Consider the following 24,869-nt stretch of genomic DNA (forward strand, 5'->3'; position numbering starts at 1 on the left):
GATACTGGTGCTGAGCTGGGTTGGGGGTGAGGTGTGGGGGGCTGGATTGCAGTAGCAACCAAAGTCCCAGGTAAACCAGGAGGCTGGACCCAGCAGCTCTGCTGCTTAACTGGGATTTAACAGATATTTAAACCCTCTCACCTAAAGATTCTTTGGAGGGAATAAAACAGAAAAAAGCAGAATTTTCAGTAAGAGCTGGAAGGGAGGGACTTTCCACATGGCTGGCAGGGCTGTGGTGTGCCAGCAGCCACCCTGGGCATCACTGCCAGCAGTGGGGGGGAGCTGGGAAGGGAGCAGGGAGAGATCAGACATAGGATTAGGCTTTTCCAGAGCTGCTCTTTGCCTTTGCACTGTGTTCTTTGTAAAGGCGTCTGGAGAAGGTTGGTTGTTTTTCTATTTTGTTTTTTTTTTTTTCCTTTGGATGGGAGGAGGCATAAAGCTCTGTGTGCCAGCAGGGACAGGAATTGGTTCCCAGTGCAATGAACTGAACAGGGAATGGGGAGGAGCTGAGGAGTCCTGGGGTCACTGGGGATGCAGAGCATCAGTTCCTCACTCCCTGGCTGAGCTGGGGTTGTCCTGCCAGGCTTAGGGGGATGGGGGTTCCTGCCTTCCCCTCTGCCTCCCCCCTGCCTGCACGTGCTGCCTCTTTCAGAAGGGGAAGATGTTGGGCAGGCGCCAGGGTGGGGTGGGAACCCCGGGCTGCTCCTGATTCCTCCACTGAGGTTTTGGGCTGGTGCTGCCAGAGGAACCAATGACTTCCCCCAACCCAGCCCAGGGTGACTCAGCTCCAGCTAGAACATCCTGCTGATGCATGGGGTTGGGGAGGGTGGTGGGAGCTCCTCACCCAGCCTTCTGGGCTGACACAGGGACAGGGTGCAGGGTTCAGCCCGTCTTGTCCTGTCCCATCACCTTAAGGTGCCCTCAGGGGACTCCATGGGGTGCTGGGACTGGGGGAGGTGATGGCAAAAGGCATCTTCAACAGGCAGCCCCTGGCCTCTGCCTTCACTCCCACATGGCAGGGGTTGGTGACACAGAGTGACACGAGCCATAGCCACCAGCTGCACCTGGGAAATGGCTTAATTTCAAAAAAAAAAAAAAAAAAAAAAAAAAAAAAAAAAAAAAAAGCACTGGGAGGAATTGCTGGAGCTGGTGACTTTGCAGCTATAGAGGGATGTGCTCTGCAGTGCTGGCAGCTCTTGCTTGCAGGGTAGCACAGGGAGAGGCCCTGCTTGGGGACCTGCAGGTCCCAAAGAGAGATGCTCCTCCCTGGGGACCCACTTGTCCCTCCCTGTCACAGCATAACTGAGCAGCAGGTAAATCCCAGGAGTGCAGCACCAGGTCCTGGCTGCCTTGCCTTCATCAGCTGGCAGAGGGGCGGACGGGAGAGGGAGGCAGCTCCATCACTCTTCTCCAGGGTGGATTTACCTTGCTCTGCTCTGTGGTTATCAGTCACCTGCCTGCCAAGAATTCCCCACCAGCCTGGAGAGTTTCAAGCTGGAGGAACTGGCTGTGCTCCTCTAATTGACAGATCACCAGCCTTGGGATTTCCCTGAATTAATTTGTGACAAGTGCAGTTGCTGAGTGTCTCTCTTAGGGAAGAGAAGCCCAGCAAAGCAAAGCACAAATCCCCTGTACCCAGCCTGGATTTAGCAACTGGCAGGGACAGAAGGTCTGTGACCATCCCTGGCAGGCTGGTCCCTGGGAGGACATCCATGGTGCCCCTGGCCAGTGCTCAAACCCTCCTCTGGGTTCAGCGTTTTGGGGAGGTGATGTAAGTGGTAGTTGTCCCCATTGGAAGCTTGTCCCCTGCCTGTCCCTCCTGCCCTGTGTCCGAGTGCTGCTGAGCTGGCTTGGCCCTGCGTAGCCTTGGCTCCTCACTGAGTGCTCTGCTTCTGTCTTGACAGCTCAACTCACCCATGAACCCTGTCAGCAGCAGCTCAGAAGACATTAAGCCACCCCTGGGGCTCAATGGAGTCCTCAAAGTGCCAGCACATCCCTCAGGAACCATGGCCTCCTTCACCAAGCACATATGTGCCATCTGCGGGGACAGATCTTCAGGTAAGGCTGGGATGGGGCTCACGGAAGCCCTGGGAGAGCATCTGGAGACAGGGCATGAGTGAGTGTCCTTCTCTCTCCCCATATTTTGATCCCTGATGGTCTTATCAGACAGTGCTGGATAAGATGTTTTCCTCTCGTCCAATCTCCCCACTTGGGGAGGATAAAAATGTGCAAATTCCTTTTATTCTCATGGTGGTTTCAAAGCCTTTTGCTCTGTAAGTGCTTGGTTTGGGAGGTCCTTAGGGACGTTCCCCTGCGAGGACTTTTCCCTGATATATGGCTGAGAACTGGGGAGGGCTTTTCCTGGGAATAAGGCAGGCTACAGCCCCAGGGAGGGCATCCTGGAAGTCAAGTCAAAGCCAAGCCCCTGCTCCTCAGTTCCTGCCCACAGCTCCAAGAACCTCCCTGGGAGGCATCCTGGGCTGGATCAGGACCAGTGTGGCCAACAGGTCCAGGGAAGGGATTCTGCCCCTGTACTCACCTTGAGTCCTGTGTCCAGTTCTGGGCTCCTCAGCTCAGGAAGGAGATTGAGGTGCTGGAGCAGGTCCAAAGGAGGCAACTGGGCTGGTGAAGGGATCCAGCACAGATCCTATGAGGAGAGGCTGAGGGAGCTGGGGGTGTTGAGGCTGGAGAAGAGGAGGCTCAGGAGAGACCTCATCACTCTCTACAACTCCCTGAAAGGAGGTTGGAACCGGAGGGGGATCAGACTTTGCTCCCAAGACAAGAGGACAGGGGATTAAGCTCTGCCAGGGGAAGTTTAGGTTGGATATCGGGAAGAAACTCTTTCCAGAGAGGGTGATCAGACACTGGAATGGGCTGCCCAGGGAGGGGGTGGATTCTACATCCCTGGAGGTTTTTGAGACTGGATGTGGCACTCAGTGCCATGGGCTGGGAACCACTGTGGCAGTGGCTCAAGGGTTGGATTTGATGATCTCAGAGCTCCCTTCCAACCCTGATGATCCTGTGATGCTTCCTCTTCCAGCCATGGCTGGGGGAGACCCTGGGAAGAGCCAACGGGGAGGCAGAGCAAAGGGAGGGGGGGGCACCCCCGGCGTTCTGAGCCCTTCTAACCCCAACCCCACTTCTCCCTGCAGGGAAACATTACGGGGTTTACAGCTGCGAGGGCTGCAAAGGCTTCTTCAAGCGGACGGTGAGGAAGGACCTGACCTACACCTGCAGGGACAACAAGGACTGCCTGATCGACAAGCGCCAGCGCAACCGCTGCCAGTACTGCCGCTACCAGAAGTGTCTGGCCATGGGCATGAAGCGGGAAGGTAAGGCAGGGACAGCCTGGCCCAGCACCCAGGGGTGCCCCGGGGACCTTTTCTACCTTGGGATGCTCCAGCAGCAGGGGCAGCACCACCTGCAGCAGAGCCAGAGGGAGGGCTGCCTGCACCGGGGTGCTAAAACCCCCTGTGCCAAAACCCTGTGTGCCAAAACCCTGTGTACCAACACCCTGTGTGCCAAAACCCTGTGTGCCAAAACCCCGTGTGCCAAAACCCTGTGTACCAACACCCTGTGTACCAAAACCCTGTGTGCCAAAACCCTGTGTACCAACACCCTGTGTACCAAAACCCTGTGTGCCAAATCCCTGTGTGCCAAATCCCTGTGTGCCAAAACCCTGCATATCAAAACCCTGTGTGCCAAAACCCTGTGTGCCAAAAACCCTTGTGTCAAAACTCTCTGTGCCAAAACCCTGCATACCAAAACCCTCATGCCAAAACTCTGCGTACCAAAACCTTGCATACTAAAATCCTGCGTACCAGAACCCTCATGCCAAAACCCTGTGTGTCAAAACCTTTGTGCCAAACCCCTCTGTGCCAAAACTGTCTCCTTGACGTTTTGCTTCTGCGCCCCAGCCGAGGTTTCCAAAAGATCCCTGAAGCCCCGAGCAGCACCCGGATGCTGGGTGGTTGCACCAGGGCTCAGAGGCACTGAGCTGGTCACCATGCTGGTGACAACCACTTGTGCTCCTGAGGTTTGTTTGGTGCCCTGGAACTTGCAGCTGCCACGTGTTGAGTGTAGAGGTGGCAGGAGGTGTGTGTTGGGTGACAAGTGCTACCCCTGGCCTGGCCCTTCTGTCTCTGTGCATCCTGGAGAACAGGGGCTGATCAGGAGACATTGGCAGGATAAAGATGACATTTAATTCACTGCTAATTGCTAATCACCTTGCTGTTGAGGAGGTGAGAGGCTCCTGCCCATGTCCCAGCTGTGCTGTTTGCAGGGCAGAGCTCTCAAGAGGGGCAGGGACACATGGTGACATATTGTCTTTCTCACCAGGGTCCTCTTCTCAGGCACCAGTCCCCAGCACCAGCTGCTCTGACTCAGTAGCAGTTCCTAGCAGTAACAATTCTGCATTTCTCTCTCTGTGGGAAGAAAAAAAATTCAGCCTTGTGAAAGGTATCTGTTGTCCCTTTAGTGGAATTTAAACTCAGGATCTAAAACTCCTTGGCAGTGCCTCTTTGAAATGCTCTTATTAAATGCTGACTGTGCCTGTTCTAAACTGCTGGCAGAACAGCCTTTTAGCAGACACCATGTCAGAATGACCCCGGGGTGCTGCTCACTTCTCTGCTGCCTTCTCCCCTTACATCCTCAGAGCCCCATTTGCCTCCCTGTCGGGCTGATAAATCCCTCCCTGTGTTGAGTGGCTCTGGTTGCAGGAGCAGAGCTCCAGCCTGGCTCTCTCTCCCTCTCTCTCTCTGAAGAGCCCTTGGCCTTGTCTGGAGCTGTGATTGAGTAGGGTTGAGCCAGAGTTGTGCTGGGTGTTGAGCAGCCCCTGCTTCACGGGGTTACCCAAGGACCTGCAACCTGCAGAACCTTCAGAGGTCAAAGCTGGGATTGCAGTGGGGTGAGGGCACCCAAAGGTCCTCTGTGGCCCTGCAGAGCTTAACCCCTTGTTTGGTGCTCGGGGGGGAAGATTTCTGGCCCAAGCCAGGATGTCCAGGAGGCAGTGGCTCTGCCAAGTGTGGCTGGAGAGAGGACATGGTTGGAGGGAGCAGGAGAGATGGTAGCACATTGATTTTAACAGTGCACAGCTGGAACCTCCAAGAAACATCCTGAGGTGCTCATGGTCCCTTCCTCACACTCCCCCCAAAGCAGTGCATATTTGATAGAGGGTGTCTAAAAGCTGCTTCTTGGAGCCATCACTGTAGAGCACTTGCATGGTCTCCCACCATGCCCCTTCCTTGTCTTTCTGGTCCTTTTTACATCATTGCCAGCTTGGAAGGAAAATCTTAAATGTCTGTGTCTTAGAAATCTTAAGTTTAAATGATGAGATGGAGACACTGAGAAAAAAGAGGAGTGGCACACACATGGAGCTTCTTGTGCCAGGGGTTGGCATTGCCCTGGGTGCTTGGCAGGTGGGCAGAGCCATGGAGCATGCTGGATCCCATGGGAGATGTGGGGGAAAGTCCAGTCTCTAGCCCCAGCAGACTCCAGAGACTAAAAAACCAAGAAGTCTCTTGTGCAGCACTTGCTTCTGGGGTGAGAAATGGAGTTGTAGGTAGGTGTGGAGCATCCCATCCCCCTGGCATTGCCCCTGGAGCCTTGCAGTGCCAGCTGCAGACCCAGCTTCCTTTTAGACCCCCAGAACATCTCCCCCCAAAGGGAACTCCAGCAGTAGTGCTTTAACACTGACATCCCAGGACCAGGTACCTGCTTCCTGCCTACCACTGGCAGTGATTGCATGGGCAGCACCACTAAAATTACTGGTCCATTAATTAATTCCTAGATGGTGTTGGAATTCCCCAGGGAGCACGTAGGGGATGAGGATTCTATTAATTCATCTTGATTAACATTATCACAGTGAATACCAAATGAATTCATAACCATCAGCCAATTATTTAAAAGTGTGACAGATGGGATCTTGGTAACTCTAGAAGTGCACTCAGGCAGTGCTGCCTGGTCTTCTGATGCTGGTGATGCACGAGCAGAGCTTCAGAGAAGGGCAGAGAGCTGGTGGGTATAATCCCCATCAGGGGAAAGCTGGAGTAGCTCCCCTGCTCCCTGGATAAAGCTCTCACTTGTTATAAAACCAGAAATTCAGTGTTTCATGTCAGGTTTGGAGATGTTCTTCTGTCCTAGGTTTGAAAGTGTGAAGTTGGATCTCACTAAGCTTTGGTTTTGAGTATCTCTGGAGTTTCACATGGGAGATCTGCCTGATTTGTCAGAAAAGGTCTCCTCCCCATTGCGTCCATCCCAGCTCTCAGCTGCTGCCCATCCCCAAGCCAGGAGCCTTGTCTTTGTCCTTACACCACTCCTGTTTTGGGGGATGGTTTGGGGCTGAGTCCTGCATTGCTGTTTCTTTTGGCTGTGGGGGTCCTGTGGAAGGATGGGGGATTGCTGCAGGGCTGTGCTTTTGCCATCAGGTTTTGGGGATCTTGTCTTAAAGGGGTGAAAGGCTGCAGAAGTGGAAGATCCCTTCTGGTGTGTGCATCCTTACTTGCTGCTCCTTGATAAAAACATTTCAGGTAGGTCCTGGCCCCGTGTCCAGAGCCAGTGAGCCTCATGGCCTCTGAGATCCTGCAGCTATAATAAATAAGCAACTGGGAGCATTTTTTCCCTATAACTTACTGCCAGCTGTCTGAGGCTTTTGGTTTTTGTACTCTGTCTCCCACCAAGTGCTGGATGAGCAACAAAATGAAGACTTCCATCAGGGGTATTGCAGTCATGGGGGTGGCTGTTTGCATCCAGGAGCACAACTTTCTGTGCTTGATCTGTTACTCATCAGGGTTCATAGAATCATAGAAGTGTCTGGGTTGGAAGGGACCTCAGAGATCATCGAGTCCAACCCTTGATCCACCATTGCGGTTGCTAGACCATGGCACTGAGTGCCACATCCAGGCTCTTGTTAAATATCTCCAGACACGGAGAATCCACTCCTTCCCTGGGCAGCCCATTCCAATGCCTGATCACCCTCTCCAGAAAGAAATTCTTTCTCATCTCCAACCTAAACCTCCCCTGGCACAACTTGAGACCCTGCCCTCTTGTCTTGCTGAGAGTTGCCTGGGAAAAGAGCCCAACCCCCCCCTGGCTCCAACCTCCTTTCAGGGAGTTGGAGAGAGCGATGAGGTCTCCCCTGAACTCTCCAGGCTGAACAGCCCCAGCTCTCTCAGCCTCTCCTCATAGGGTTCAGGGTGCCTGTGGAGCAGCAGCCTTAGGGTTTTAAGGGAAAATGTAGAAACTGCTGTTAAGAGAGGCCAAGGTCTTGCGTGGAGGTAGGAGTGAACACTGAGGGTCCTGGGGTCAAGGGTTGTCAGGCACTGGAATGGCCCAGGACAGTGGTGGAGTCACCATCCCTGGAGGCATTTAAAAGGCATTGGGACCTGGTCCTTAAGGACAGGGTTTAGTAGTTAGATTGTGGTGTTGGTCAGAGGTTGGACTGGATGAGCTTGGAGGTCTCTTCCAACCTAAACCATTCCGTGTGTCCTACCCGGGCTGCTGTTCCTTGGGCTTAACTTTGGGGGTGATGGGGAGGGGAGGGGTCTACAAACCCCACGGCCTCCTGTTTCAGCACATTGCTGCCTCGTGTGATGAGGTCGCAGCCCCTCCATTGCTGGCAGGGAGCAGGAAATAGCAGCAAGGAGCCCTTTCTCATGCTCCCGCCGCCCGCCCTTGGACGCCTCGCAGGGAGCAGACGTTGGGAACCGGTGCAGCCCGGCCCCGCTCCGGCTCCTCCTTCTCCCTCTCCCTCTCCCTTTCCCTCTCTCCCAGCACAGCCTCCAGACATGAGCAGCTCCTTGCCTGAGCCAGACTGTCCCCACTGGACCTGCTGGACCGCCCAGTTTGTGAACTGGGAGCTCCTGAGGCTCTCGGCTCCAGCTCAGCGGCGGCGTTGGATGCCGGGCGGGTGAAGTGGGTGCTGGGGCATCTGTGCTGGGGAAAATGGTGGCCCAGCTGGAGGCCATCAGAAGGCCACCTTCTCCCCAGCAGCTGGGGCCCAGGCTGTGTAACTGACCCCCAAGATCATTCCTAAATCCAGGCACAGATGCTGTCCCAGAGCTGGCCTGGGTACCACATGGCTGCAGCTCCTCCCCATCAGCAGCCCTGGTGTGATCTGGAGTCCTGCTCTGAGGATCTGGGACATCTTCTGTCTGCTTGCACGCCTGATTTTGGACTCCAAGGGATTTTTTTTGAAACTTCACAGCCTGAGAGAACTCTTCCCCCCTGTTTGAGGGATTGGTTTTCTTTTCCCACTCTTGGAATTGAACCTAGGATGGGTTTGACTTGCAGCATCATCTGCATTTCCAAGACCTCCAGGTGTCTCTGGGGAGCTGCTCAGATAAACCACTTAGTCCAGAGGGACTGAAATTTCCCCCCTCTTTTAACCCAGGGTGACTTGGAGCTCAGCTCCTGCCCTACCACAGCAGTGCCTGATCCCCCCACCATGGCTCTGTAGCCCCCTTGTGCCCCCTGGGGCCATCCCAGCTCTTGGAGCATCTCTCAGGAGCAAGAGGAGCCTGGGGACAAGGAGCAGGAATTCAGGGCTCCACCCCACCATCCAAGTGAATGTAAAAAAGCAGGGGAGTGGCCATACCCCCATGAAGGGGCAGAGTTCAAGAGCACAGTTATTTTTAGTGATAATTTTGGAATGGAAAATGTCTTTTAGCTTAATGAGCTTGTTTCTTACATCCTTTTAAAGTGCTGCTTGTTAAACCAGCTGGTTAAATGATGCTGGGCTTGGGTTTTTTGGTTGGTTTTTTTTGTGTTTTGTTTTGAAGGGTACTCTTAAGTTGAGAAAAAGGGTTTGGTTTGTAATTTTCTCTCATTGCTTTAGCAATGTTCCTGTTTCCATATACTTCAGTGTCCAGCTTTTGAGGGTGAACTAAGCTAGCCAGTTTTGCTGTTGTTTGCAAGAGCCCTTCCCCATGTGGCTTGACTGCATGCACAGGTTTCAATCTGCTTTTTAACACTCCATTTCCCTGATGTTACTTTCTATATATATCATCGTGGTGGTATTTTGCCTTCCTTAAAAACCTGCAGTATTCAGCTGACATGTTGGAGGACACACCACCCTTTATTTCTTGAATCTCAGCTTTTGAGGGGTTTTGCAGTAATAAAAAGCTGCACTATTGAGAGAAAAAAAAAAAGGCACATGAAGGCAAAGCAGGAAAAAAAACTTTGGAATTAGTTTCCTCTGCTGTTGTGGCATTTTTGGTATAAACAGGTACCTGGGATGTAAGCACTTCAAGATGCTGGTGATACCCAGCTAAGATGGAGCATCATAAAAAGGCAGCAGAGCCGCATAAATTGCACTGCTGGTGAAACAGAAATCCCCTGTAACCCTCTGCCCACCCAGCACTTCATAAATAAAGCAGCCACCCACTTATAGGCTCAGAGGATGCTGAACAGGTTTGGGTCCTGGAGAGCAGCAGAGCCCCTGGGCTCTCCAGGAGGGGTTGGTGGTACAGGGGCACATCCTGAAAATGCATCCAGGTGGGAGCAGGCTGGAAAGCATCAGCATCCTTGTAGATCCCTGCACCCGTGGGGGAATGGCAGGGAGCAGAAGGGGTGAAGGTAGGAGAGCCAGAAAATGCATCTTCTGATTGCCCATGGCTTTTGCAGTGCCTGAAGTCCAGGCTGAGTTTTGGTGTCTGCCCACGTGGTTTCCTTCCCCATGGCCAGGAACTCCAGACCTGGATCTGTCCCCCAGAGGAAAAAAAAAACCCATTCAGTCCATTTTTGGTGGGAGTGAGTTTTTCTTCCCTCTCCTCCCCCCTGAAAAGAAACAAACCCCAGCCAGTCACCCGCTCCATTGTTCCTGGCAGGATGGATTTTCATCTCAGAAACAAATGCTCATCTGTCTGAGCTGGGTAAGTGGTAATTAGGAGCTGCTGTAGCCTCCAGCTCTCTCCCAGCAAACAAACAAGCCTGAGATGCTCCTATCCATGGGGCTCTCAGGCTCTGCCTTGATGGAAAATCCTGTCCCCTTTGTGCCTCTTCTTCCCCTTGTTAACATTCCTTGGGCACAAAAGCTTGGTGCCCACCAAGTGTGGCCGTGCTTTGGCTGTGTTGCATCTATCCAAGTGTCCATGTTGCATCTATCATTTTAAAAGCAGAGCATGCACTTGTTGTCTTGTTTGTTTGTTTGTTTGTTTGAAATGTAATTAGGCTGCAAATCACAGCATCAGGTTTCTCTCCACAAGCCCAGGGCTTAAAAAGGAAAGAACTTCTGTCAGAGGATTGGGATTCTGGGGTGCTGACACATCTTAAAGAGCAGGGATTTGGCTACAAAATTCATTATTCAACCCCAGCCACCCACCCTGGTTGGTTTGGGCACCTGAGTGAGGTTGGCTGATCACTTTGCAATGGACTCAAACCTGTCAGATGCTGTCCCACGAGCAGAAGCATAGGGTCCAGTGCTGGTGTGCACCCTGCAGAGGCTGGAGCTGGCATTTTGCACATCTGCAGACCGAGCCTCATCTGGAATCCACGGGAGGAGGCGTTTTGGTTCTTCAAGAGAGAGGTCACCAAGGAGTGGTCCTGACACATGGGGCTCCATCTCTTGCTGCCCCACGGCCTTGGGGATGTGCAGATGGGCTGGAGAAGCAGGAGATGAAAAATGACAGCAAGTGGCCTTGGGCAAGTACAGGCCAAGTGAAGCAGAACAACACAAGAGCATCTTCATCAGGTGCCAGGGAAAACACAGGCTCTGTCCTTGGCTGTGCTGAGACATAGCTGGAGGAGGTGGGGCTGTATCACAGAGCTCTTTGACTACAACATCTTTTTTGTCTCCTCAAGTGGATCACAAGGTTTAAATGCTTGCCTTCTGTTGAGAAAATCAGACTAGAAAACCTCTCAACCGTGGGAGTCTCCTTGAAGAAAAATGCAAACAGTGGTGCAGCCATCAACAGGAGGAGAGCGTGGGGACACTCCTGACAACGTGGAGCAGCAGAAAGGGATGGGTTAAACACAGCTTGGGACTTGCCCAGGTCCTGTTGGGAAGCTGGGGGTCTCCTGAGCCACCCCCCAGCTCAGCAGAAATGTGTGGAAGGGGATGAGGATGATGAGGCAGAGAAGGGACCCACCAGCAGAACCTGCTCCCCTGAACTGCTAATCCTGCAAAGCATCACGTGTGAGGCAGGAGGGAGAAGTGTCTCACGGCCTCTCCAGAGTTAAAAATATGTATTTTTTTCTTAAATATACATTTGTTGTGCCACAAGGGAGAATTGAGGACCCACTCACAGAGCCCCTTGGGTTTTTTTGTCTTTACCCCCTGAGTTTACAATTGGCATGAAAGGAAAAGTAAAACCCAGCAGAAGCAACAAGAACCAGATGATATAATGATCTTTATTTCTGAATTTTACTGTGTTACAGGGATGGAGCACCATCCATCCCGGCCCACAAGACTTCAGGGAAGCCAGGAGGAACAAGGTATTCCCATTTCAGTCTTACCAGACAAGCTGCCATGCAGCTACCACGTTTGTATTTCTCTTTGTAAAAAGATAAATAAAAAACAATGCCACAAAGAAATCCTGCTCCACAACCAAATTCATTTTTAAAATGCATTTTTGTTACCTCCCATGTGGATTTCTTGACTAATCCCCAGTTGGGGTGGGGAGTGGACTGCAGACATAAGGTCCGTAAGACCTAAGGTCCTAGGTCTGTATGGTGAGGGGTCTCCTCTCTGCTGAAGGTTTTCCTTCATACAAACACCCCACATTGCATGGTTTGAGAAAAAAAAACCAAAACAAAACAAACCTCAAACCCCCAAACCTGATTTGATTGAATCTTTGCTCCTTCTTTCCTTCCTCCTACCCCACCTGCAATTTTTTCTGACATCTCAAGGAACACCATCCCTGTTCTTCTCTGACATGGGGATGTGTCCATCAGCAGAAGGAGCTGATGTCAGGTCAGGTCCTCAGGACATGTCAGGTCCTCAGCAGGGAAATACTGACTGCAGGAAACTGAGGACATCCAGCAGAGGCTTCATGCCAGTGGAAACCAGAGACCTGGAGATCTCTGCTCCAAAGCTGTGTGGCTGACAGCTCTTAAGTGCTTTTGTCTTCTCCGTGCACCTCAGGTGTCTTTTTAGTTCTGCTGAGCTGCAGAAGCCCAGGCAGCAAGGATGACCCCATCCACATGGATACCCATGGCTTGGAACCCCCAGATAACCAGAGTCTGCTCCTTGCAGGATTCTTTGCTGGGCTTCCCAGCCCTGGAGCTGTTTGATGCTGCAGGGTGGATCTGAAAGCAGGCAAGTGGAGATGCTAGAAGTGGAATGAGTTCAGCCTCTGGATTCTGAAGAGGGAGACATCTGTGAGACTGAGGTGATGGTAAGATGACCATGGGAGAGCAGCTCAGGTGTGCACTGACACCTTTACCCCCAGGCCAGGCTCAGAGGTGTTGCAGGAGCAAACCTGTTGCTACCATGAAGAACGAAGCTGTTCCCACTTCATTCATTCCCCAAGCTGCCTGCAGGGAGAGAAAGGAACATCTGCAATTGAGTTGCTGCCTTGCAGGCATCCCTGAAAGCTACATCCAACACCTAGGGCTGGGCAGGTGTCCTGTCTCCTTCCCAATTGAGGAACAGGTAGGGCTCATAAGCACCTGGTGGCACAAGTCCTGCAAGCAAGCAGTAGCTGGTGCAGTCACCTGGTCCTGCACAGCCTGGTGAAGACCTGTGCATGGAGCTGCTCTGAGTGGTGTAGGAGGACAAAAGCTTCTCTGTGTTGGGAGCAGACACAGCTTTCCAGCTGAGCTGGGGCAAGAGCCTTTGTGGGAGCTGAGAGGTCTGGGCTGAGACAGCTTTTTGCTGACCTGCTCCCCAGCAAGCAGCAGCACCAAGCTTCTGGTTTTCAGCTCAAAGCACAAGTCTATAGAAATAACTGGTTCTGTGGATCACCTCTTTCCATCTGTCTCTTCCATCAGCTGTTTGGATCATCTGGATTCATCCCAATCACTGGCAGATGCTGTCCTGGGGGTGTGTTAAGGTTCACCCTCCCGTAACCCCTTGGGTGCATCTGAGTCTTCTCACCCAAGAATGTGTCTGTAGGTTTGAGTGAGGCTGAGATTTGCAGATCCAAGCCTGTAAGTAGCCACTGTCTCCCCAAACCTCTGCAGCACCTTTCCATGAATCCCAGCATCCATCTGAGTCCCCGGGGGATGAGCAAGATGTGTTTTTCAGATCAACAACCCCATGCCTGTCCTTGTGTGGTTGATCTCAGAGTGAGGAACCATGCTTTGCACCATCCTCCTTGAGTCCTGCTGCATCTGTGCATCAGATCTTTGGCATTTAAGTCATTTTGTAAAATTCCATTTGTCGAGGGTTTGCCTTTCTCTGAGGCTTTTCTGGTATTTAGGAGGTGTTTTATCTTTTCTAATGTGCCCAAAGGAGTTTCGGTGCATCTGTGCTGTTGGAGGAGGGTTGGCATTAAGCAAGAATTTCTTTGCATCAGAACAGCTTTTTGACGACTGAGGAAGCAGGAGTAAGGGTAGGGGGGAGAAACTTGAGGAGGATTTTGTCTTGGCCTGAAAAAGTGAAGAGAAGAACCCATGCCAGACAAGAGTCAGGGGGACAAAAGGCACAACAGAAATCCCAGCTCTGACAGCAGCAGCCTACCTGGCTCTGGCTGACTAGGCAGAAAGTGTTGTGTGGGCTTCAGGAGCCTCTGCAGCCTGTAAACTTAAGAGCAGTTTGCAAAAAAAAAAACAAAACAAACAAACCCAAAAACCTCTTGCTTTTTTTTTTTTTTTTTTTTTGCATAACAGCTCTGAGATGGAAGGAGCCCGAGCTGTGCTGACGTGCACCGGCGGCTGCTGCGGGAGGGGAGGGCGAGCAGTGGAAATCAGCCCCAGGCCTTGGCGTGCTGGGGTGGAGCTGGATTAATGGGATCAATGTCCATGTAGGACTCTTTTAGTACGTGTCTTAATTTCCTGTTTGTTAAGAAATAAGTTTTATACTCTCAGGTTTTTCTTTTGGCACTTGGCATAGGAGCTGCTGCCGCTTGGTTGCCTGCAAAGGCTTCGTGTGTTACAGGCAGCCCTGATTTCCCTGGGATAAAGCCTGTACCCCTGCTGCTTGCTCTTAACCTCACCTCCCCAGCTTCAGATTCAGCAGAGAGGTAAAGCAGGAGGTCAGTTGTCAATCCAAAGCAGGCCTTGGATGTTACTGAATGGCTCTTTCAGGAGGAGTTCAGGGAATTGTCTCTCCTGGCCAGTGATGGGAACTCCCGTGGCTGGGGCTGTAGTGTGGGAAATGCTGGTGTGTGGAGAAGTGTGTGGTGGAGGGTATGGAACATGGGGATTGAGGAGGAGATTGTTCCCACTGTAACCATCTGCATAAAACTGCTTTCCAGGTTGAGGGAAAACCTGTGTGGTGGTTTCAAAGGGAGATCATTAAGAATAATGTTATTAGCATCTGATAAGGTTTTTTTTATCTATGCACTGTTCAGATGTTAACTCACCAGCATGTGACATGCTCCTGGCTAGGTTAATCCCACCCCACAGGATTTGGGACAGGTCTCTCCTGTCTGGAAGTTGCCCTGGGACACAGTGAGGTTGGTGGTTTGCATGGAGTGCCTGCTGGCAGCTCCCTGGTCCCACGGGAGCATCCTCCTGCCATGGAGCCTTTACCCTCACTGCTGGACCAGGGAATGAGGTGCATGACATGACCTCCATGGAAATTCAGCAGTAACAGGCTCAGAAGATGGTTGAACTCTGAACTTATGCTTTAAACTGGCCAATTTCTCTTTTCTTTAGGATTCCCTTACCCTAGCACTTCCCTCATTTTTCATTTTCCCCCCTCCCATGGTTCCTTTACTTTTCCTCATGTGTCTTTAAACTTTTTGCTTCCAGGGCTTCTCCCTCTGCAGAAGGGGGAATATCTCAGCAGAAGCCAGGTCTGAGCAGGACCATCCCTTGCAGGGGAGCTGACATGGAGCAGCTCTCCAACCCCAGGCTTCTTGGTGGCTTCCCAAACCTCATATTCCCTTGGACCCTCCAAGCCTGGGGACCATGGTGATGGAAAGGTCAGGTGGGAGAACCAAGCCATCAGCTACGTGTGTGCTCCATCAGGTCCCAAGGAATGAGGCTGCTTTAGGATTTCATGGCAAACTCATGCCCATAGCTCCATGGTTCCAGCTCAGCCCCTGACCCTGTGGCCAGGAGCCCTGGGCTGATTCTGTCCCTTTTCCGTCCCTTCCAGCTGTCCAAGAGGAGAGGCAGCGGGGGAAGGATCGTAATGAGAACGAGGTGGAGTCAACAAGTAGTGCTAACGAGGACATGCCCGTGGAAAAGATCTTGGAAGCTGAACTTGCAGTGGAACCAAAGACAGAGACATACATTGAAGCAAACATGGGCCTGACGCCGAGCTCGGTAAGGCACCTTGGCCCCATCCCAGGGGCAGAAGGGCTGGCTTGTTGGGCCAGGCATGAAAAGAGCAGCCAGCCTAGGTCAGAGAGGGGTTATCTTATGGGAAAAGAAATTATTCAAGCTGAGAAATGCAACCTCTGAGCTCTGCTGCTGAGCCTGTGTGTGAGCTGAGGTGAAAACTTGAGGAAAGCAAAAGCCTCAGCCCCTCTCCAGCCCCCAGCACTGGGGGTACTCATCTGTCTCACCACCTCAGGGAAGGAGCAGATACTGTGAGGAATAATTAGAAGGGGTTTTTTTTGTAGTTAAGAGCCCTTAGTGCTAAAAGGCACAAGGAAACACCCTGTGCTCTGGAGAGCTCAGAGTCCAGTCAAGCCAATAACCAGGGCTGTGTGGCTGAAGTGCAAAGAGATAAGAGTTGTAAAGCTGGGATGTGACTTTTCAGACACAGGATTTACAGCTGCTTGGCTCGAAAGAAGAGAAAACCTGGAGGAGGTTGCTTCTCAAACTCCTTTCCCAAGCTCCTATTATCACTGGAGCTGCTCAAAGCCACCAGGCTCTGGCAGGATTGGGTGTGTAGAAGAAACAGCTGAGAGGGAAATAGGAAAAGAGTGAGAAGCTGAGATGAGGGAAAGTGTCTTGGTCCCTTTCCTAAGAGATTCCCTTATCAGCAGGTTATAGCCCAGCTTGGAGGAAGCATCCTGCAAAGCAGCTAACTAAAAATGGGAGAGCCAGCCTCCCCTCTGCAATTCTGCTTTCAGGACAGCCCCCCCATACCCCAGGGGAGCCTTGGGATACTGAGGGATTGGGAAGTCTCAAAGTGAAGAGACAGAGAGGGGATAAATCACCCCAATCCCTTCCTTTGCTACCTGTTGCTGGGGAGGGGGGACCCTGGAGTGGAGGGCATCTCCTGGCTGGTTGGAAGTCCCTTGGGGAGGGGACAGGGGTACAGCAGACCCAGGAGAGCAGGATCATAGGCTGAAAAATCCCTCTGCATTTGCTGTTGCTGTGTGCTGAGTGGCTGCAAGGCTGAGGTGATGAAATGCAGCTATTTCTGGGAAGTGGAATGGCTCTGCAGTGTTTCTTTTCTGCCACAATTCTACTTTATCTCTTTCTTTGTAGGGGGCTTGGAGGATTGAGCAGGGAATACCTTATCTGGCAGGGCTTGACAGGAGATCTCAGAATCAGGTTGCTCTTTGGAAGAGCCTAAACCTTGACTGCCTCCCTGGGATGCTCTTTTTGGCCTTGACCTCCACGGCCACTTGATGCTGGTTGCTGCAGTGAGGCTTTTCAGTGCAGTTCCTGCTGTGAACAGAGCCAATTCCCAAGCTCTCCAGAAGCAGTCTCAGGGCTATGGTTCTCCCCACATTTTTAAGCCTGGGACCAGAGCATCCATGGAGCAACAAAGGGGTTTTTTTTGTTTTGTTTTGTTTTTTGGAGGATGCAGCTCAGCCGTGGTTCGCGTGGGGCTTGGAGTGGCTCTCAGGAGTACAAATCCTTCCGAGGAGTTGTAGCCAGCCTTGTGCTGACTTGAAAACAAACCCCAGAGAGGGAGCTGAAATAAATGGCTTCGTCTGGCACTGCTTCTCCTCAGCCTCTTGCAGCAAATTGAAAGCTGGTTCCTGCATAATTCAACACGCATTACTGTGAACAAGGATGTGTGTTGCATCTAAATAGAAACAGGAGGCTTGTTGAAATGCTCTGGTATTGTGGAGCAGCTTCTGTCGATGAGGTGACATTTGTAGCAGGTTTTGCAGATGGATGAGGTCAGCAGCTCCAAGTGAGGAGGCCACCAGATGAAGGGAGGGGACACGGAGGAGCTGCCCTGCTCCCAGCCCTCCCCGGAGAGTCCGGGTGATGGAAAGGCAGAGAGGCTATCAGAGTCCCTGATAGCCACAGAGTAAAAGACATGAGCTGGTTCCTATTAACCTGGTACTTTGGCTCCTGGGATTTGTGTCCTTGGATTTGTGTCCCTGCTCTTTGCACTGAACGCTGCTGGAGAGCTCCAGAGCTTGCCAGGAGGTTGGGATGAAGGTGGTAGGGTGATGTAGGTGTTAAACCCATCCTCTCCAGGTGCCCTCCTCTCTCTTGGCTGTCACTTTGTGCCACCTCTGAGAGGAGAGATGCCAGCACTGGATGAGGAAGGTCCCTTTGCTTTGTCACCTAGGGCAGATAGGACCCAACTGTGGGGCTTCAGCACAGTCCTGAGAGCAGGGGAGCAGCAGCCCTGGTATCTAACATGTTGCTGATGAAGTGTGGTCCCCTGAGGCTGAGTGTGGCACCAGGGAGGGAGGGGACCTCTCCTGACACCTTGCTTGATTCCAGAGAGGATGGAGAACAGTCGTGGTTTGCAGCCCATGGTAGGGAAAGGGGTGTGCAGTGTGATCCTTGTGGGTGGCATGGGCAGGACATGGACAATGAAGCAGCCAAAGTGGGGACAGATCTGGTGCTGTGGATTTGCTCTCCTTGCAAAGATTTTTCTCTCTTTGCCTTGGGTGGTTGGAGACTCTGTGTTCTGGTGACTGTCACTAAAACACTCACCTGAAGTAATTGCACCCCTGAGCCCTGGTAACAGCTCTTCAAAGAGCTGCTAATTGCCCAGGCAGGCTGCTAACCCAGGAGAAGGGGATCAACCCTGGGAAGGTTCCCTCAAGCTGCAGGATCCCCCCTCCTCCAGGAAGCCCCAAGCCCCTGTGTAGCCCCTGCCCTTTCAGGAACCAGGCTCTGACCTTCCCCCCCCAGCATGATCCTGTGCCTGGCCAGGACAAGGGGACAGGAGGATGGGTTTGTCTCTGCCCCATGTCCCCAGCAGCCACCAGGCTGGGCTCCTGCAGCATAAGCACCACCTGGGATGGGCTTCTGGCCACTGAAAGGCAAAGCCTGTAACTGAGAGGTATTCTCCCCATTAGCTCTTAATTGGCCTTTGAGCAGCTGGTTTCAAGTCACCAATTTCTGGAAGATGTCTCCCAGCTCCATTTTTTCCAGAAGGATCAGGTGCCTGCGTGTCCTTTCGTCCTGTCACACTCAGGCACTCTGCCCTTGCTGGCTGCTGCAGGAGGGGATTTGCTTACCAGGCACGGAGAGGTTTTCTTGCACCACTTTGCAGATTCCCCTCCTGGAGACAGGCAGAGCTCTCCTGCCCTGCAGGGATGACACTTTTAGCTGCCTCTCAAGCTACAGTGATTTAAGTTCTGCCAGGAGGCACCGTGGTGGTTCCAGGAACTGCCATCTGAGGTGTAATTAAAGGCTGGGCTCCTGGCTCTGACTTTGGAGGGAGCACCAGAGGCTGGGTACAGCTTGTGCTGCCTGCAGAGCAGCCATGGGCACTGAGACCTCATCTCCAGCTTGTGCAGCAGGACAAGTCCTGGAGATGGTGACAGCCTTACCTAGATGCCACCTCTGATAAAAGCTTTGGCCAAAACATCTCACTTTCCTAAAATGCCCTAAAAGTGCCTAAATGAAGGCAATTGTTGCATCATGGGTCAGGTTCTGCTGGAGCAGGGGGTGTCCTTCAGGTCATGTCCCACTCCAGGGCATGCAGGTCCCCATCCCATCCTATCCCATGGGAGCTGGGACCCCTGGGTGCTCCACCTGGCTGCTGACCAAGCTTGGATGACTGGAAGTTGGTGATGTTCTTCTGGCATGGGCTGAGATTGTCCCTTCTCATCCAAATCCCTCTGAAAGTTCCTCCTCACATCCACTTGAGGATTTTCCTGTGTTCTGGAGGAAATCATGTCTTACTTTTCTCTCCTGGGGAAGGGCCCAGCCCCTGCTCACCTCTCCATCCCCAGGGCAGACCCCCAGCTTCCTCAGGGCAAGACTCCCCCTCCCTTGCACCCTCCAGGGAGCTGCTGGAGTTGGGCAGAGCAAGGAGGGAGCAAAACGAGCCCATTCCCATCCATCTCTGCATGCAACAGGTGAAAATATTTCTGAGACAGGTGCCCCTGAGCTTTGCCAGATCCTGGTTATTTTAAGCCTGGAGAAGAGGAGACATTGGCCACTGAGACCCAGAGTTTGTGTTTGCTGCCAGGGAACTGGGCAGGGGTCTGGGCTATGGCTCCAGGGGCAGGAGGGGCTGAGCAGCATGGATCTTGTCTGCCTAGCTGGGAAGAGGGATTTGCTGCCATGGGATAGCAAAAGGAATGAGGAGGAATGGCCTTGTCCTGCTGCAGTGCTGGGGGGAGAGGTGATGCTGGTGTTGGCATCTGCTTTGCTTCTGCATTCATCCCCCTTCCCCCTGCTGTCCAGGGCTGAAGTAAAAACTCCTCCTCCAATTTGGAAACTGCTCTTTTAAGGTTATGGAAGAAAAAATAATTGTAGAAGCTGCTGGATACCAGCAGGGATTGCAGGGGGAAATGTGGAGGGGCTCATACATCCCTGTCCAGAGAGGTGAACCCTGTGTACACACTTGGACTAGCAAGGTCTGGCTTTGCTGGGGTTAGACAGGCTCTCCCAGTTCCTAATCACAAACCCACTTGAGCTGTTAGGAGTTCCTTTAAACAGGGATTTGGTGTGTTTAGGCTGACTGTCCTTCTTGAGAGCAGATGGTTTTTGTTACTGGATAATATTTCAAAGGAAAGGTTTTCTCTTTTTTTTTTTCTTTTTTTTTTTTTTTTTTTCTTTCTGTAACACCCTCTCTGGTCCTGGTTTCTGGAGCTGGGAGATAATGGCATGGGAATGGTGTGTGGTGCCTGGGTGGGTGCAGGATCCTGCCCTCCCCTGGGCTGGAGCTGCCTTGGTTCCTCAGTCAGGGGGATGAATATTGGGTCTCAACACACCTGGTTCCTGTTTTGGCCCTTGCTAAAAACTACTTAAACCCACGTGGTGGAGAAACCAACTCACCTCCCTTCCCAGGGACTGAAAACATCCGCTTTTGGGGTGCCTTTCAGCAGGCTCCCAAGCCAGAGCTTTCAGCTGCTCTTCCACCTTCTCCTTGCTCTGCCTTCTCCCAGCCTCTCCATCTCCTTTTCTTGGCAGCCCAATGACCCGGTGACAAACATTTGCCAGGCAGCAGACAAACAGCTCTTCACCCTGGTGGAATGGGCCAAGAGGATCCCTCACTTCTCCGAGCTGCCCTTGGACGACCAAGTCATCTTGCTCCGAGCAGGTGAGTGGGGACTGTCCCCCCGTGGGCTCCCTAGGAGTGGGGACATGAGGGATCCCTCTTAGGTTTGGGTTCTGACACCTTGAAAGCTGGTAACTGGTTCTGAGGAACGGGCTCTGGTGGTTCAGTTGATCAGGATTTTAAAAAGCCCCAAGGGATGGGTTGGAAGGTCATCTAAAATGTTGCCCCAGCTGCCAATCAAGGTGAAAAAATGGCCCAGCATCATCTCTGCTGAGAGAGGCCCCCAGAGATGTGGGCTGGGTGGTTTAAACCCAGGGAGATAGATGCTGCTTTCCTGCTGGGCTTGGGGACTCCATGAAATTTCATCAGGCTGAAGTGTTTGATCATAATTAAAACCAGAAAGGGGAGAAAAATGGATCAAGCTCCTTCTCCCACCCACCAAGATGAAAATGAAGGTCTCTGGGCTTCTTTTAAATTTCCTTGCATGGCAGGAGGTCTGCAGGAAGGGAGGCTTCGGGAGGTGGAAAGCAGTTGGTTGTGAAAAGGCTTTTTCCATCGAGTAAATCCAAGCCCTTGCTGCTGGCAGGTTGTGCCCAAAGATCTGAGAGGGCAAGGAATCAACAGCAGTGCTCAGCAATGGTGCATTTTAGGCAAAAAGCTCCAGGTTTTTTACTCAAAGTAATCAAGGGAATTGCAAAGGGAATGATGGAGGAGTTCAGTGCAGAGCAGAGGACCCAACCCTGCCCCTGCCTCAGAGCAGGGTGAGTGGGTGACCCTCCTGGACTGAACCAGCCTGGCAGCCAGACCCAGTTCAGCTGGGGACTCTGGAGCTTGCCCACAAAATAGGGCAGGAAAGAGCTTTAAGAACCAATAGCCAAGTTCAGCCCCAAATGGAAGAACTGCCAGAACTCCAGAATCTGGTCCAACGTCTGCCCAGGTTATTTCAGGAGAAGTTATGAGGCCTCCAGAGTTGGTAGGTGATGGGATTTGTGTTTCCCCCTTCCCACCACCCAAGCTGTTGTTGTGTTTTTTAAGGTTTTTCTGGGGGGCAGTTTTTTACCACTGTAGGTGCATCCCATGGCCCTGCTCACAAACACCCAGTCCCTCTTGGAAATCCTTGACCTCAAAGGTTTCTAAGTCTCACCCTTTACTGGTGTAGGTTTTCCACTCTTCTTACGTTACTGAAAGGAGATTTTTATAGTCACATTTCAGCTCATGGTTACAGCAGTAGTCTGGGAATGGAGGATTTGGGAGTTTTATTCCTGCTGCAGACGTGGCCAAGTCCCATGCCCTCCTTGGATGGCTCCTTCTAGTCCTTTGGTGAAGGTGCTTCTCAGGATTTTTCCATGGGTGTGAGTATTGCCAAAGCTGGCTCAGGGAAATTTTTTCCTCTCTGGAAAATCCAAAAAGTGTATTATTTCTCAGGAGGGTCTCTAGAAACCTTTCAGAGCTTTCTGCAAATATCCCAAGGAAGATCTGGGTTGAGAAACTGCCTTTTTGTTTTGTGAAATGAACCCCACACCAAGAGCTCAAGCCTTTCCTTTCTCTTTAGAAGAAGGTCAGTGGAAGCTGAACTGGAGATTTTCTGAGGTCCTCTCCTGGGTGGTGGTCTTTTTTGGGCCCAGTTCTCAGCACCCTAGAGGGCAGGAAGGGGGGATGGGACTGCAGACCCCATCACATCCCAGATTTCATGGTGGCTCTAACCCTGTGGCCATGGGGTGGGCTGAACACCTGGAGCAGCTCTGTTGGGTTCCAAGCTCCAAGCCTCTCTGGTGGGACCTGAGATAACCTCCCCCAAGTCTTAGCCAGTGGCTCCATCTATTATTGAGTGGGGAGAGCAGCCTGCTGAGAACAGCTGCCCATGAAATATTTAAGTATTAAAATTTAGCTCAGAGCATCAGTCAGGCTCAGTCATGCATCCTCGAAGGGAGAATGAAGTGGAGCACGCATCTTCTGAGGAGCAGAGCTGGATGGGCCAGCAGGAGCTTTCCTCTAATCCTGAATCATTTAAAAATCTCCCCTCTCTGAGTTTTGTTTTAATTTGTTTTTTTTTAATTATTTTTTTTTTTTTTTCTTTTTTTTTTTTTTTTTTTTTTTTTGGAAGAGAAGGAAACCCAACTTTTGCAGCCTGTTTTCCTTGGATTTTCTGGTTTCCAAGCTTGCTGTGGCTGAGATGGCAATCACCTGATGTTTTCTCTGCAGCAGCCTGGCAAAGGGTGCTGAGCATTGCAGCTCTGCAGCTCGTTCTGCTGGGGAAACTTGGGAGTGAGATGGTTTAACAGGGTGGTCGCTGTGCTGCCAGGTGCTTTCCCAACCCCAGAGAAGCCAAAGCATCCCTGGAGGCTGCAGTCAGCTTGTTTGATGAGATAAGAGAGATACAAGAGTGCAAGGAATCTGCTCTGCTTCTGCTGAAATGCAAAACTTTTTGGGCAGACTCGTTTGGTCTCTTCACTCCCATCCCCTGCCTGTGCTTAGACTGAATTTTTCCTTCTTCCCTCTGTGTCTTGTCAGCTCTTTGGGGATGCTCTGGTCGAAGCACCAGGTGGAAATAAGTTCCCCAGTTCAGCTGAAAGATCCCAGTATTAAATGGGAATGATTCAGCTGAAGGATGCTGATGAATCCAGCCTTCCTTAGCTGGAATAAGCCCAGCACAGATGTTGGCAGCACCCTGCAGCCTCCCCACTTTCACGTGTTCCTGGCAAGTTGGAGACTGAATTTGGCACTGCTGGGGCTGTGCTGAGCCCCAGCCCAGGAGTGTTGGGTGATGGCCAAGAGCCAGGGCAGCTGTGAGAGCTGTTGCTGGGGAGGAACATTGTGATCCAGCTCTGGTTTCTCTTGCTTGGAGCTGCATGGAGAGGCTGGGGGTGGGAGGGAGTTGCTGGGGGCCTGATGGGGGGCACCCACAGCACCTTTCAGTGGGGCTGGGTCCACGGGGTCCTCTTCAGCCCCAGAAGAAAGTTCCTGCAGGCTCCTGCTGCAGTCCCACATCTTCTCCTCCATCCTCCTTGGGTTTCAGAGTGTTGCAATCCCTCTGTGAGTGCCAGGCCTCACCCAGTAAATAACCAAATAAATGTTCCTGTGATTGGGGTGGAAACGTCCTGTGGCCACTTAGGAAAGAGTGAACTTTATTCCCTGTCAACATTCCAATGGAACAACCCATCTCTGCAACACTAGGTAAATACAACACACGTGGACCTTGCATTTCAGTCAGTGAGAAGAGACCTTTCTGAGAGAGAAGGTGAAGGTTTTGCTTTTCCAACCTGGAAAAAAAATAATAAAAATAAAATATCCTGATATTTCTGGAGCCCTGTGTCCTGGACACCAGAACATTTTCAGGCCAGGTGATGAAGATCCATCTTGCTGCCTTGAAGATGCCTCTCCTGGTTGAAAGTCACCAAAATCTCCACCCTTCACTTTTTATAGCATTTTTTTCTTGTTAGGGGGCTGTTTCAGTAATTCTTAGACTCAGCCAGGAATAGATTTAAGAATTTGAAGACTTGTTACCTTAGGAAGAGGAGCTGGGAGGGAGGGAGGCCACATCTCCCTTCCCCAAACTGCTCCCATGGTCTGGGCTCAGAGGATGCATTTTGCTGTCTCCTGAAGCATCATGTCCAGTATCTAATAAAACAAAAGGTGATTTGTAGGCAGCTCCAGACAGGTGTTAGTGGAGCAGGGATGGACCTGGGACATCCCTGTAGAGCAGGAGGGGTGAGCATCCCTTCCAGGGTTTTGTGTGGCAGAAGCAATAAACCTGCAAGCCAGAGTTTTCACACGGTTGGCTAATGGTGAATGAACTTTTGTGCCCCACTATGGCCTGAAAATGAGCTTAATGAGCTGATATAAAGCGTTAATAGGTCTTTAACTGCTCAGAGGCACGGAGTGGAAGGTCAGATGGGGAACCCAGGGCTCCACACCCACTCCTGGGTTCACAGCAGAGCAGAGAGTGGTTTGCTCTGGTGCCTGCGAGGTTTATAGAGGAAACTGCTTCCCTTATTAGCCTTATATTTTTAGTGCATTTGTTCCTGGTTTTTTTTTTTAATTATTATTTTTCCTTCCCTGACATCCAACACAGGGTTTATCTTCCCCCTCCCTTCCCATCTCCATCCCTCTTCCTCCAGCAGCCGCAGCTCTTTCAGCGCTTTCCTCCTCCTCTCTTTTTAGCACCGGGGAGGTGACGTTGCTGCTTCCCGAACCCACTGAGGACCCCGTGGCTCTAACCTGCAGCCTTGCTTGTTTTCCAGGGTGGAATGAGCTCCTCATTGCCTCCTTCTCCCACCGCTCCATAGCTGTGAAAGATGGGATCCTCTTGGCCACCGGGCTCCACGTCCACCGGAACAGCGCGCACAGTGCCGGCGTCGGGGCCATCTTTGACAGGTGGGTGCTGGGTGCTGGGGACACACATCTCGGGTCACCTTTTCCTAGACATCCCCATCTCTGT

General features: G+C 51.8%; 1 protein-coding gene and 1 long non-coding RNA gene across 4 annotated transcripts in view; one reads left to right on the plus strand and one right to left on the minus strand.

The window, feature by feature from the left end:
- Positions 1-24,869, plus strand: part of RXRA (retinoid X receptor alpha) — a 106,610-nt gene that overhangs the window by 69,839 nt on the left and 11,902 nt on the right. For all 3 annotated transcript variants that reach the window (XM_030461511.1, XM_030461512.1, XM_030461513.1), the window contains exons 3-7: positions 1,905-2,058; positions 3,153-3,332; positions 15,203-15,372; positions 20,344-20,473; positions 24,673-24,805. In XM_030461511.1, coding sequence (XP_030317371.1) covers positions 1,905-2,058; positions 3,153-3,332; positions 15,203-15,372; positions 20,344-20,473; positions 24,673-24,805 — 767 coding nt within the window. The remainder of the gene's footprint in view (positions 1-1,904; positions 2,059-3,152; positions 3,333-15,202; positions 15,373-20,343; positions 20,474-24,672; positions 24,806-24,869) is intronic.
- LOC115599280 lies at positions 23,569-24,788 on the minus strand. Its single transcript, XR_003988270.1, has 3 exons — positions 24,650-24,788; positions 23,936-24,049; positions 23,569-23,691 (listed from the first exon to the last, which is right to left on the minus strand). It is a non-coding gene; the product is annotated as an uncharacterized LOC115599280 (long non-coding RNA).

This window comes from Calypte anna, chromosome 17, assembly GCF_003957555.1.
Source record: "Calypte anna isolate BGI_N300 chromosome 17, bCalAnn1_v1.p, whole genome shotgun sequence".
NCBI lineage: Eukaryota > Metazoa > Chordata > Aves > Apodiformes > Trochilidae > Calypte > Calypte anna.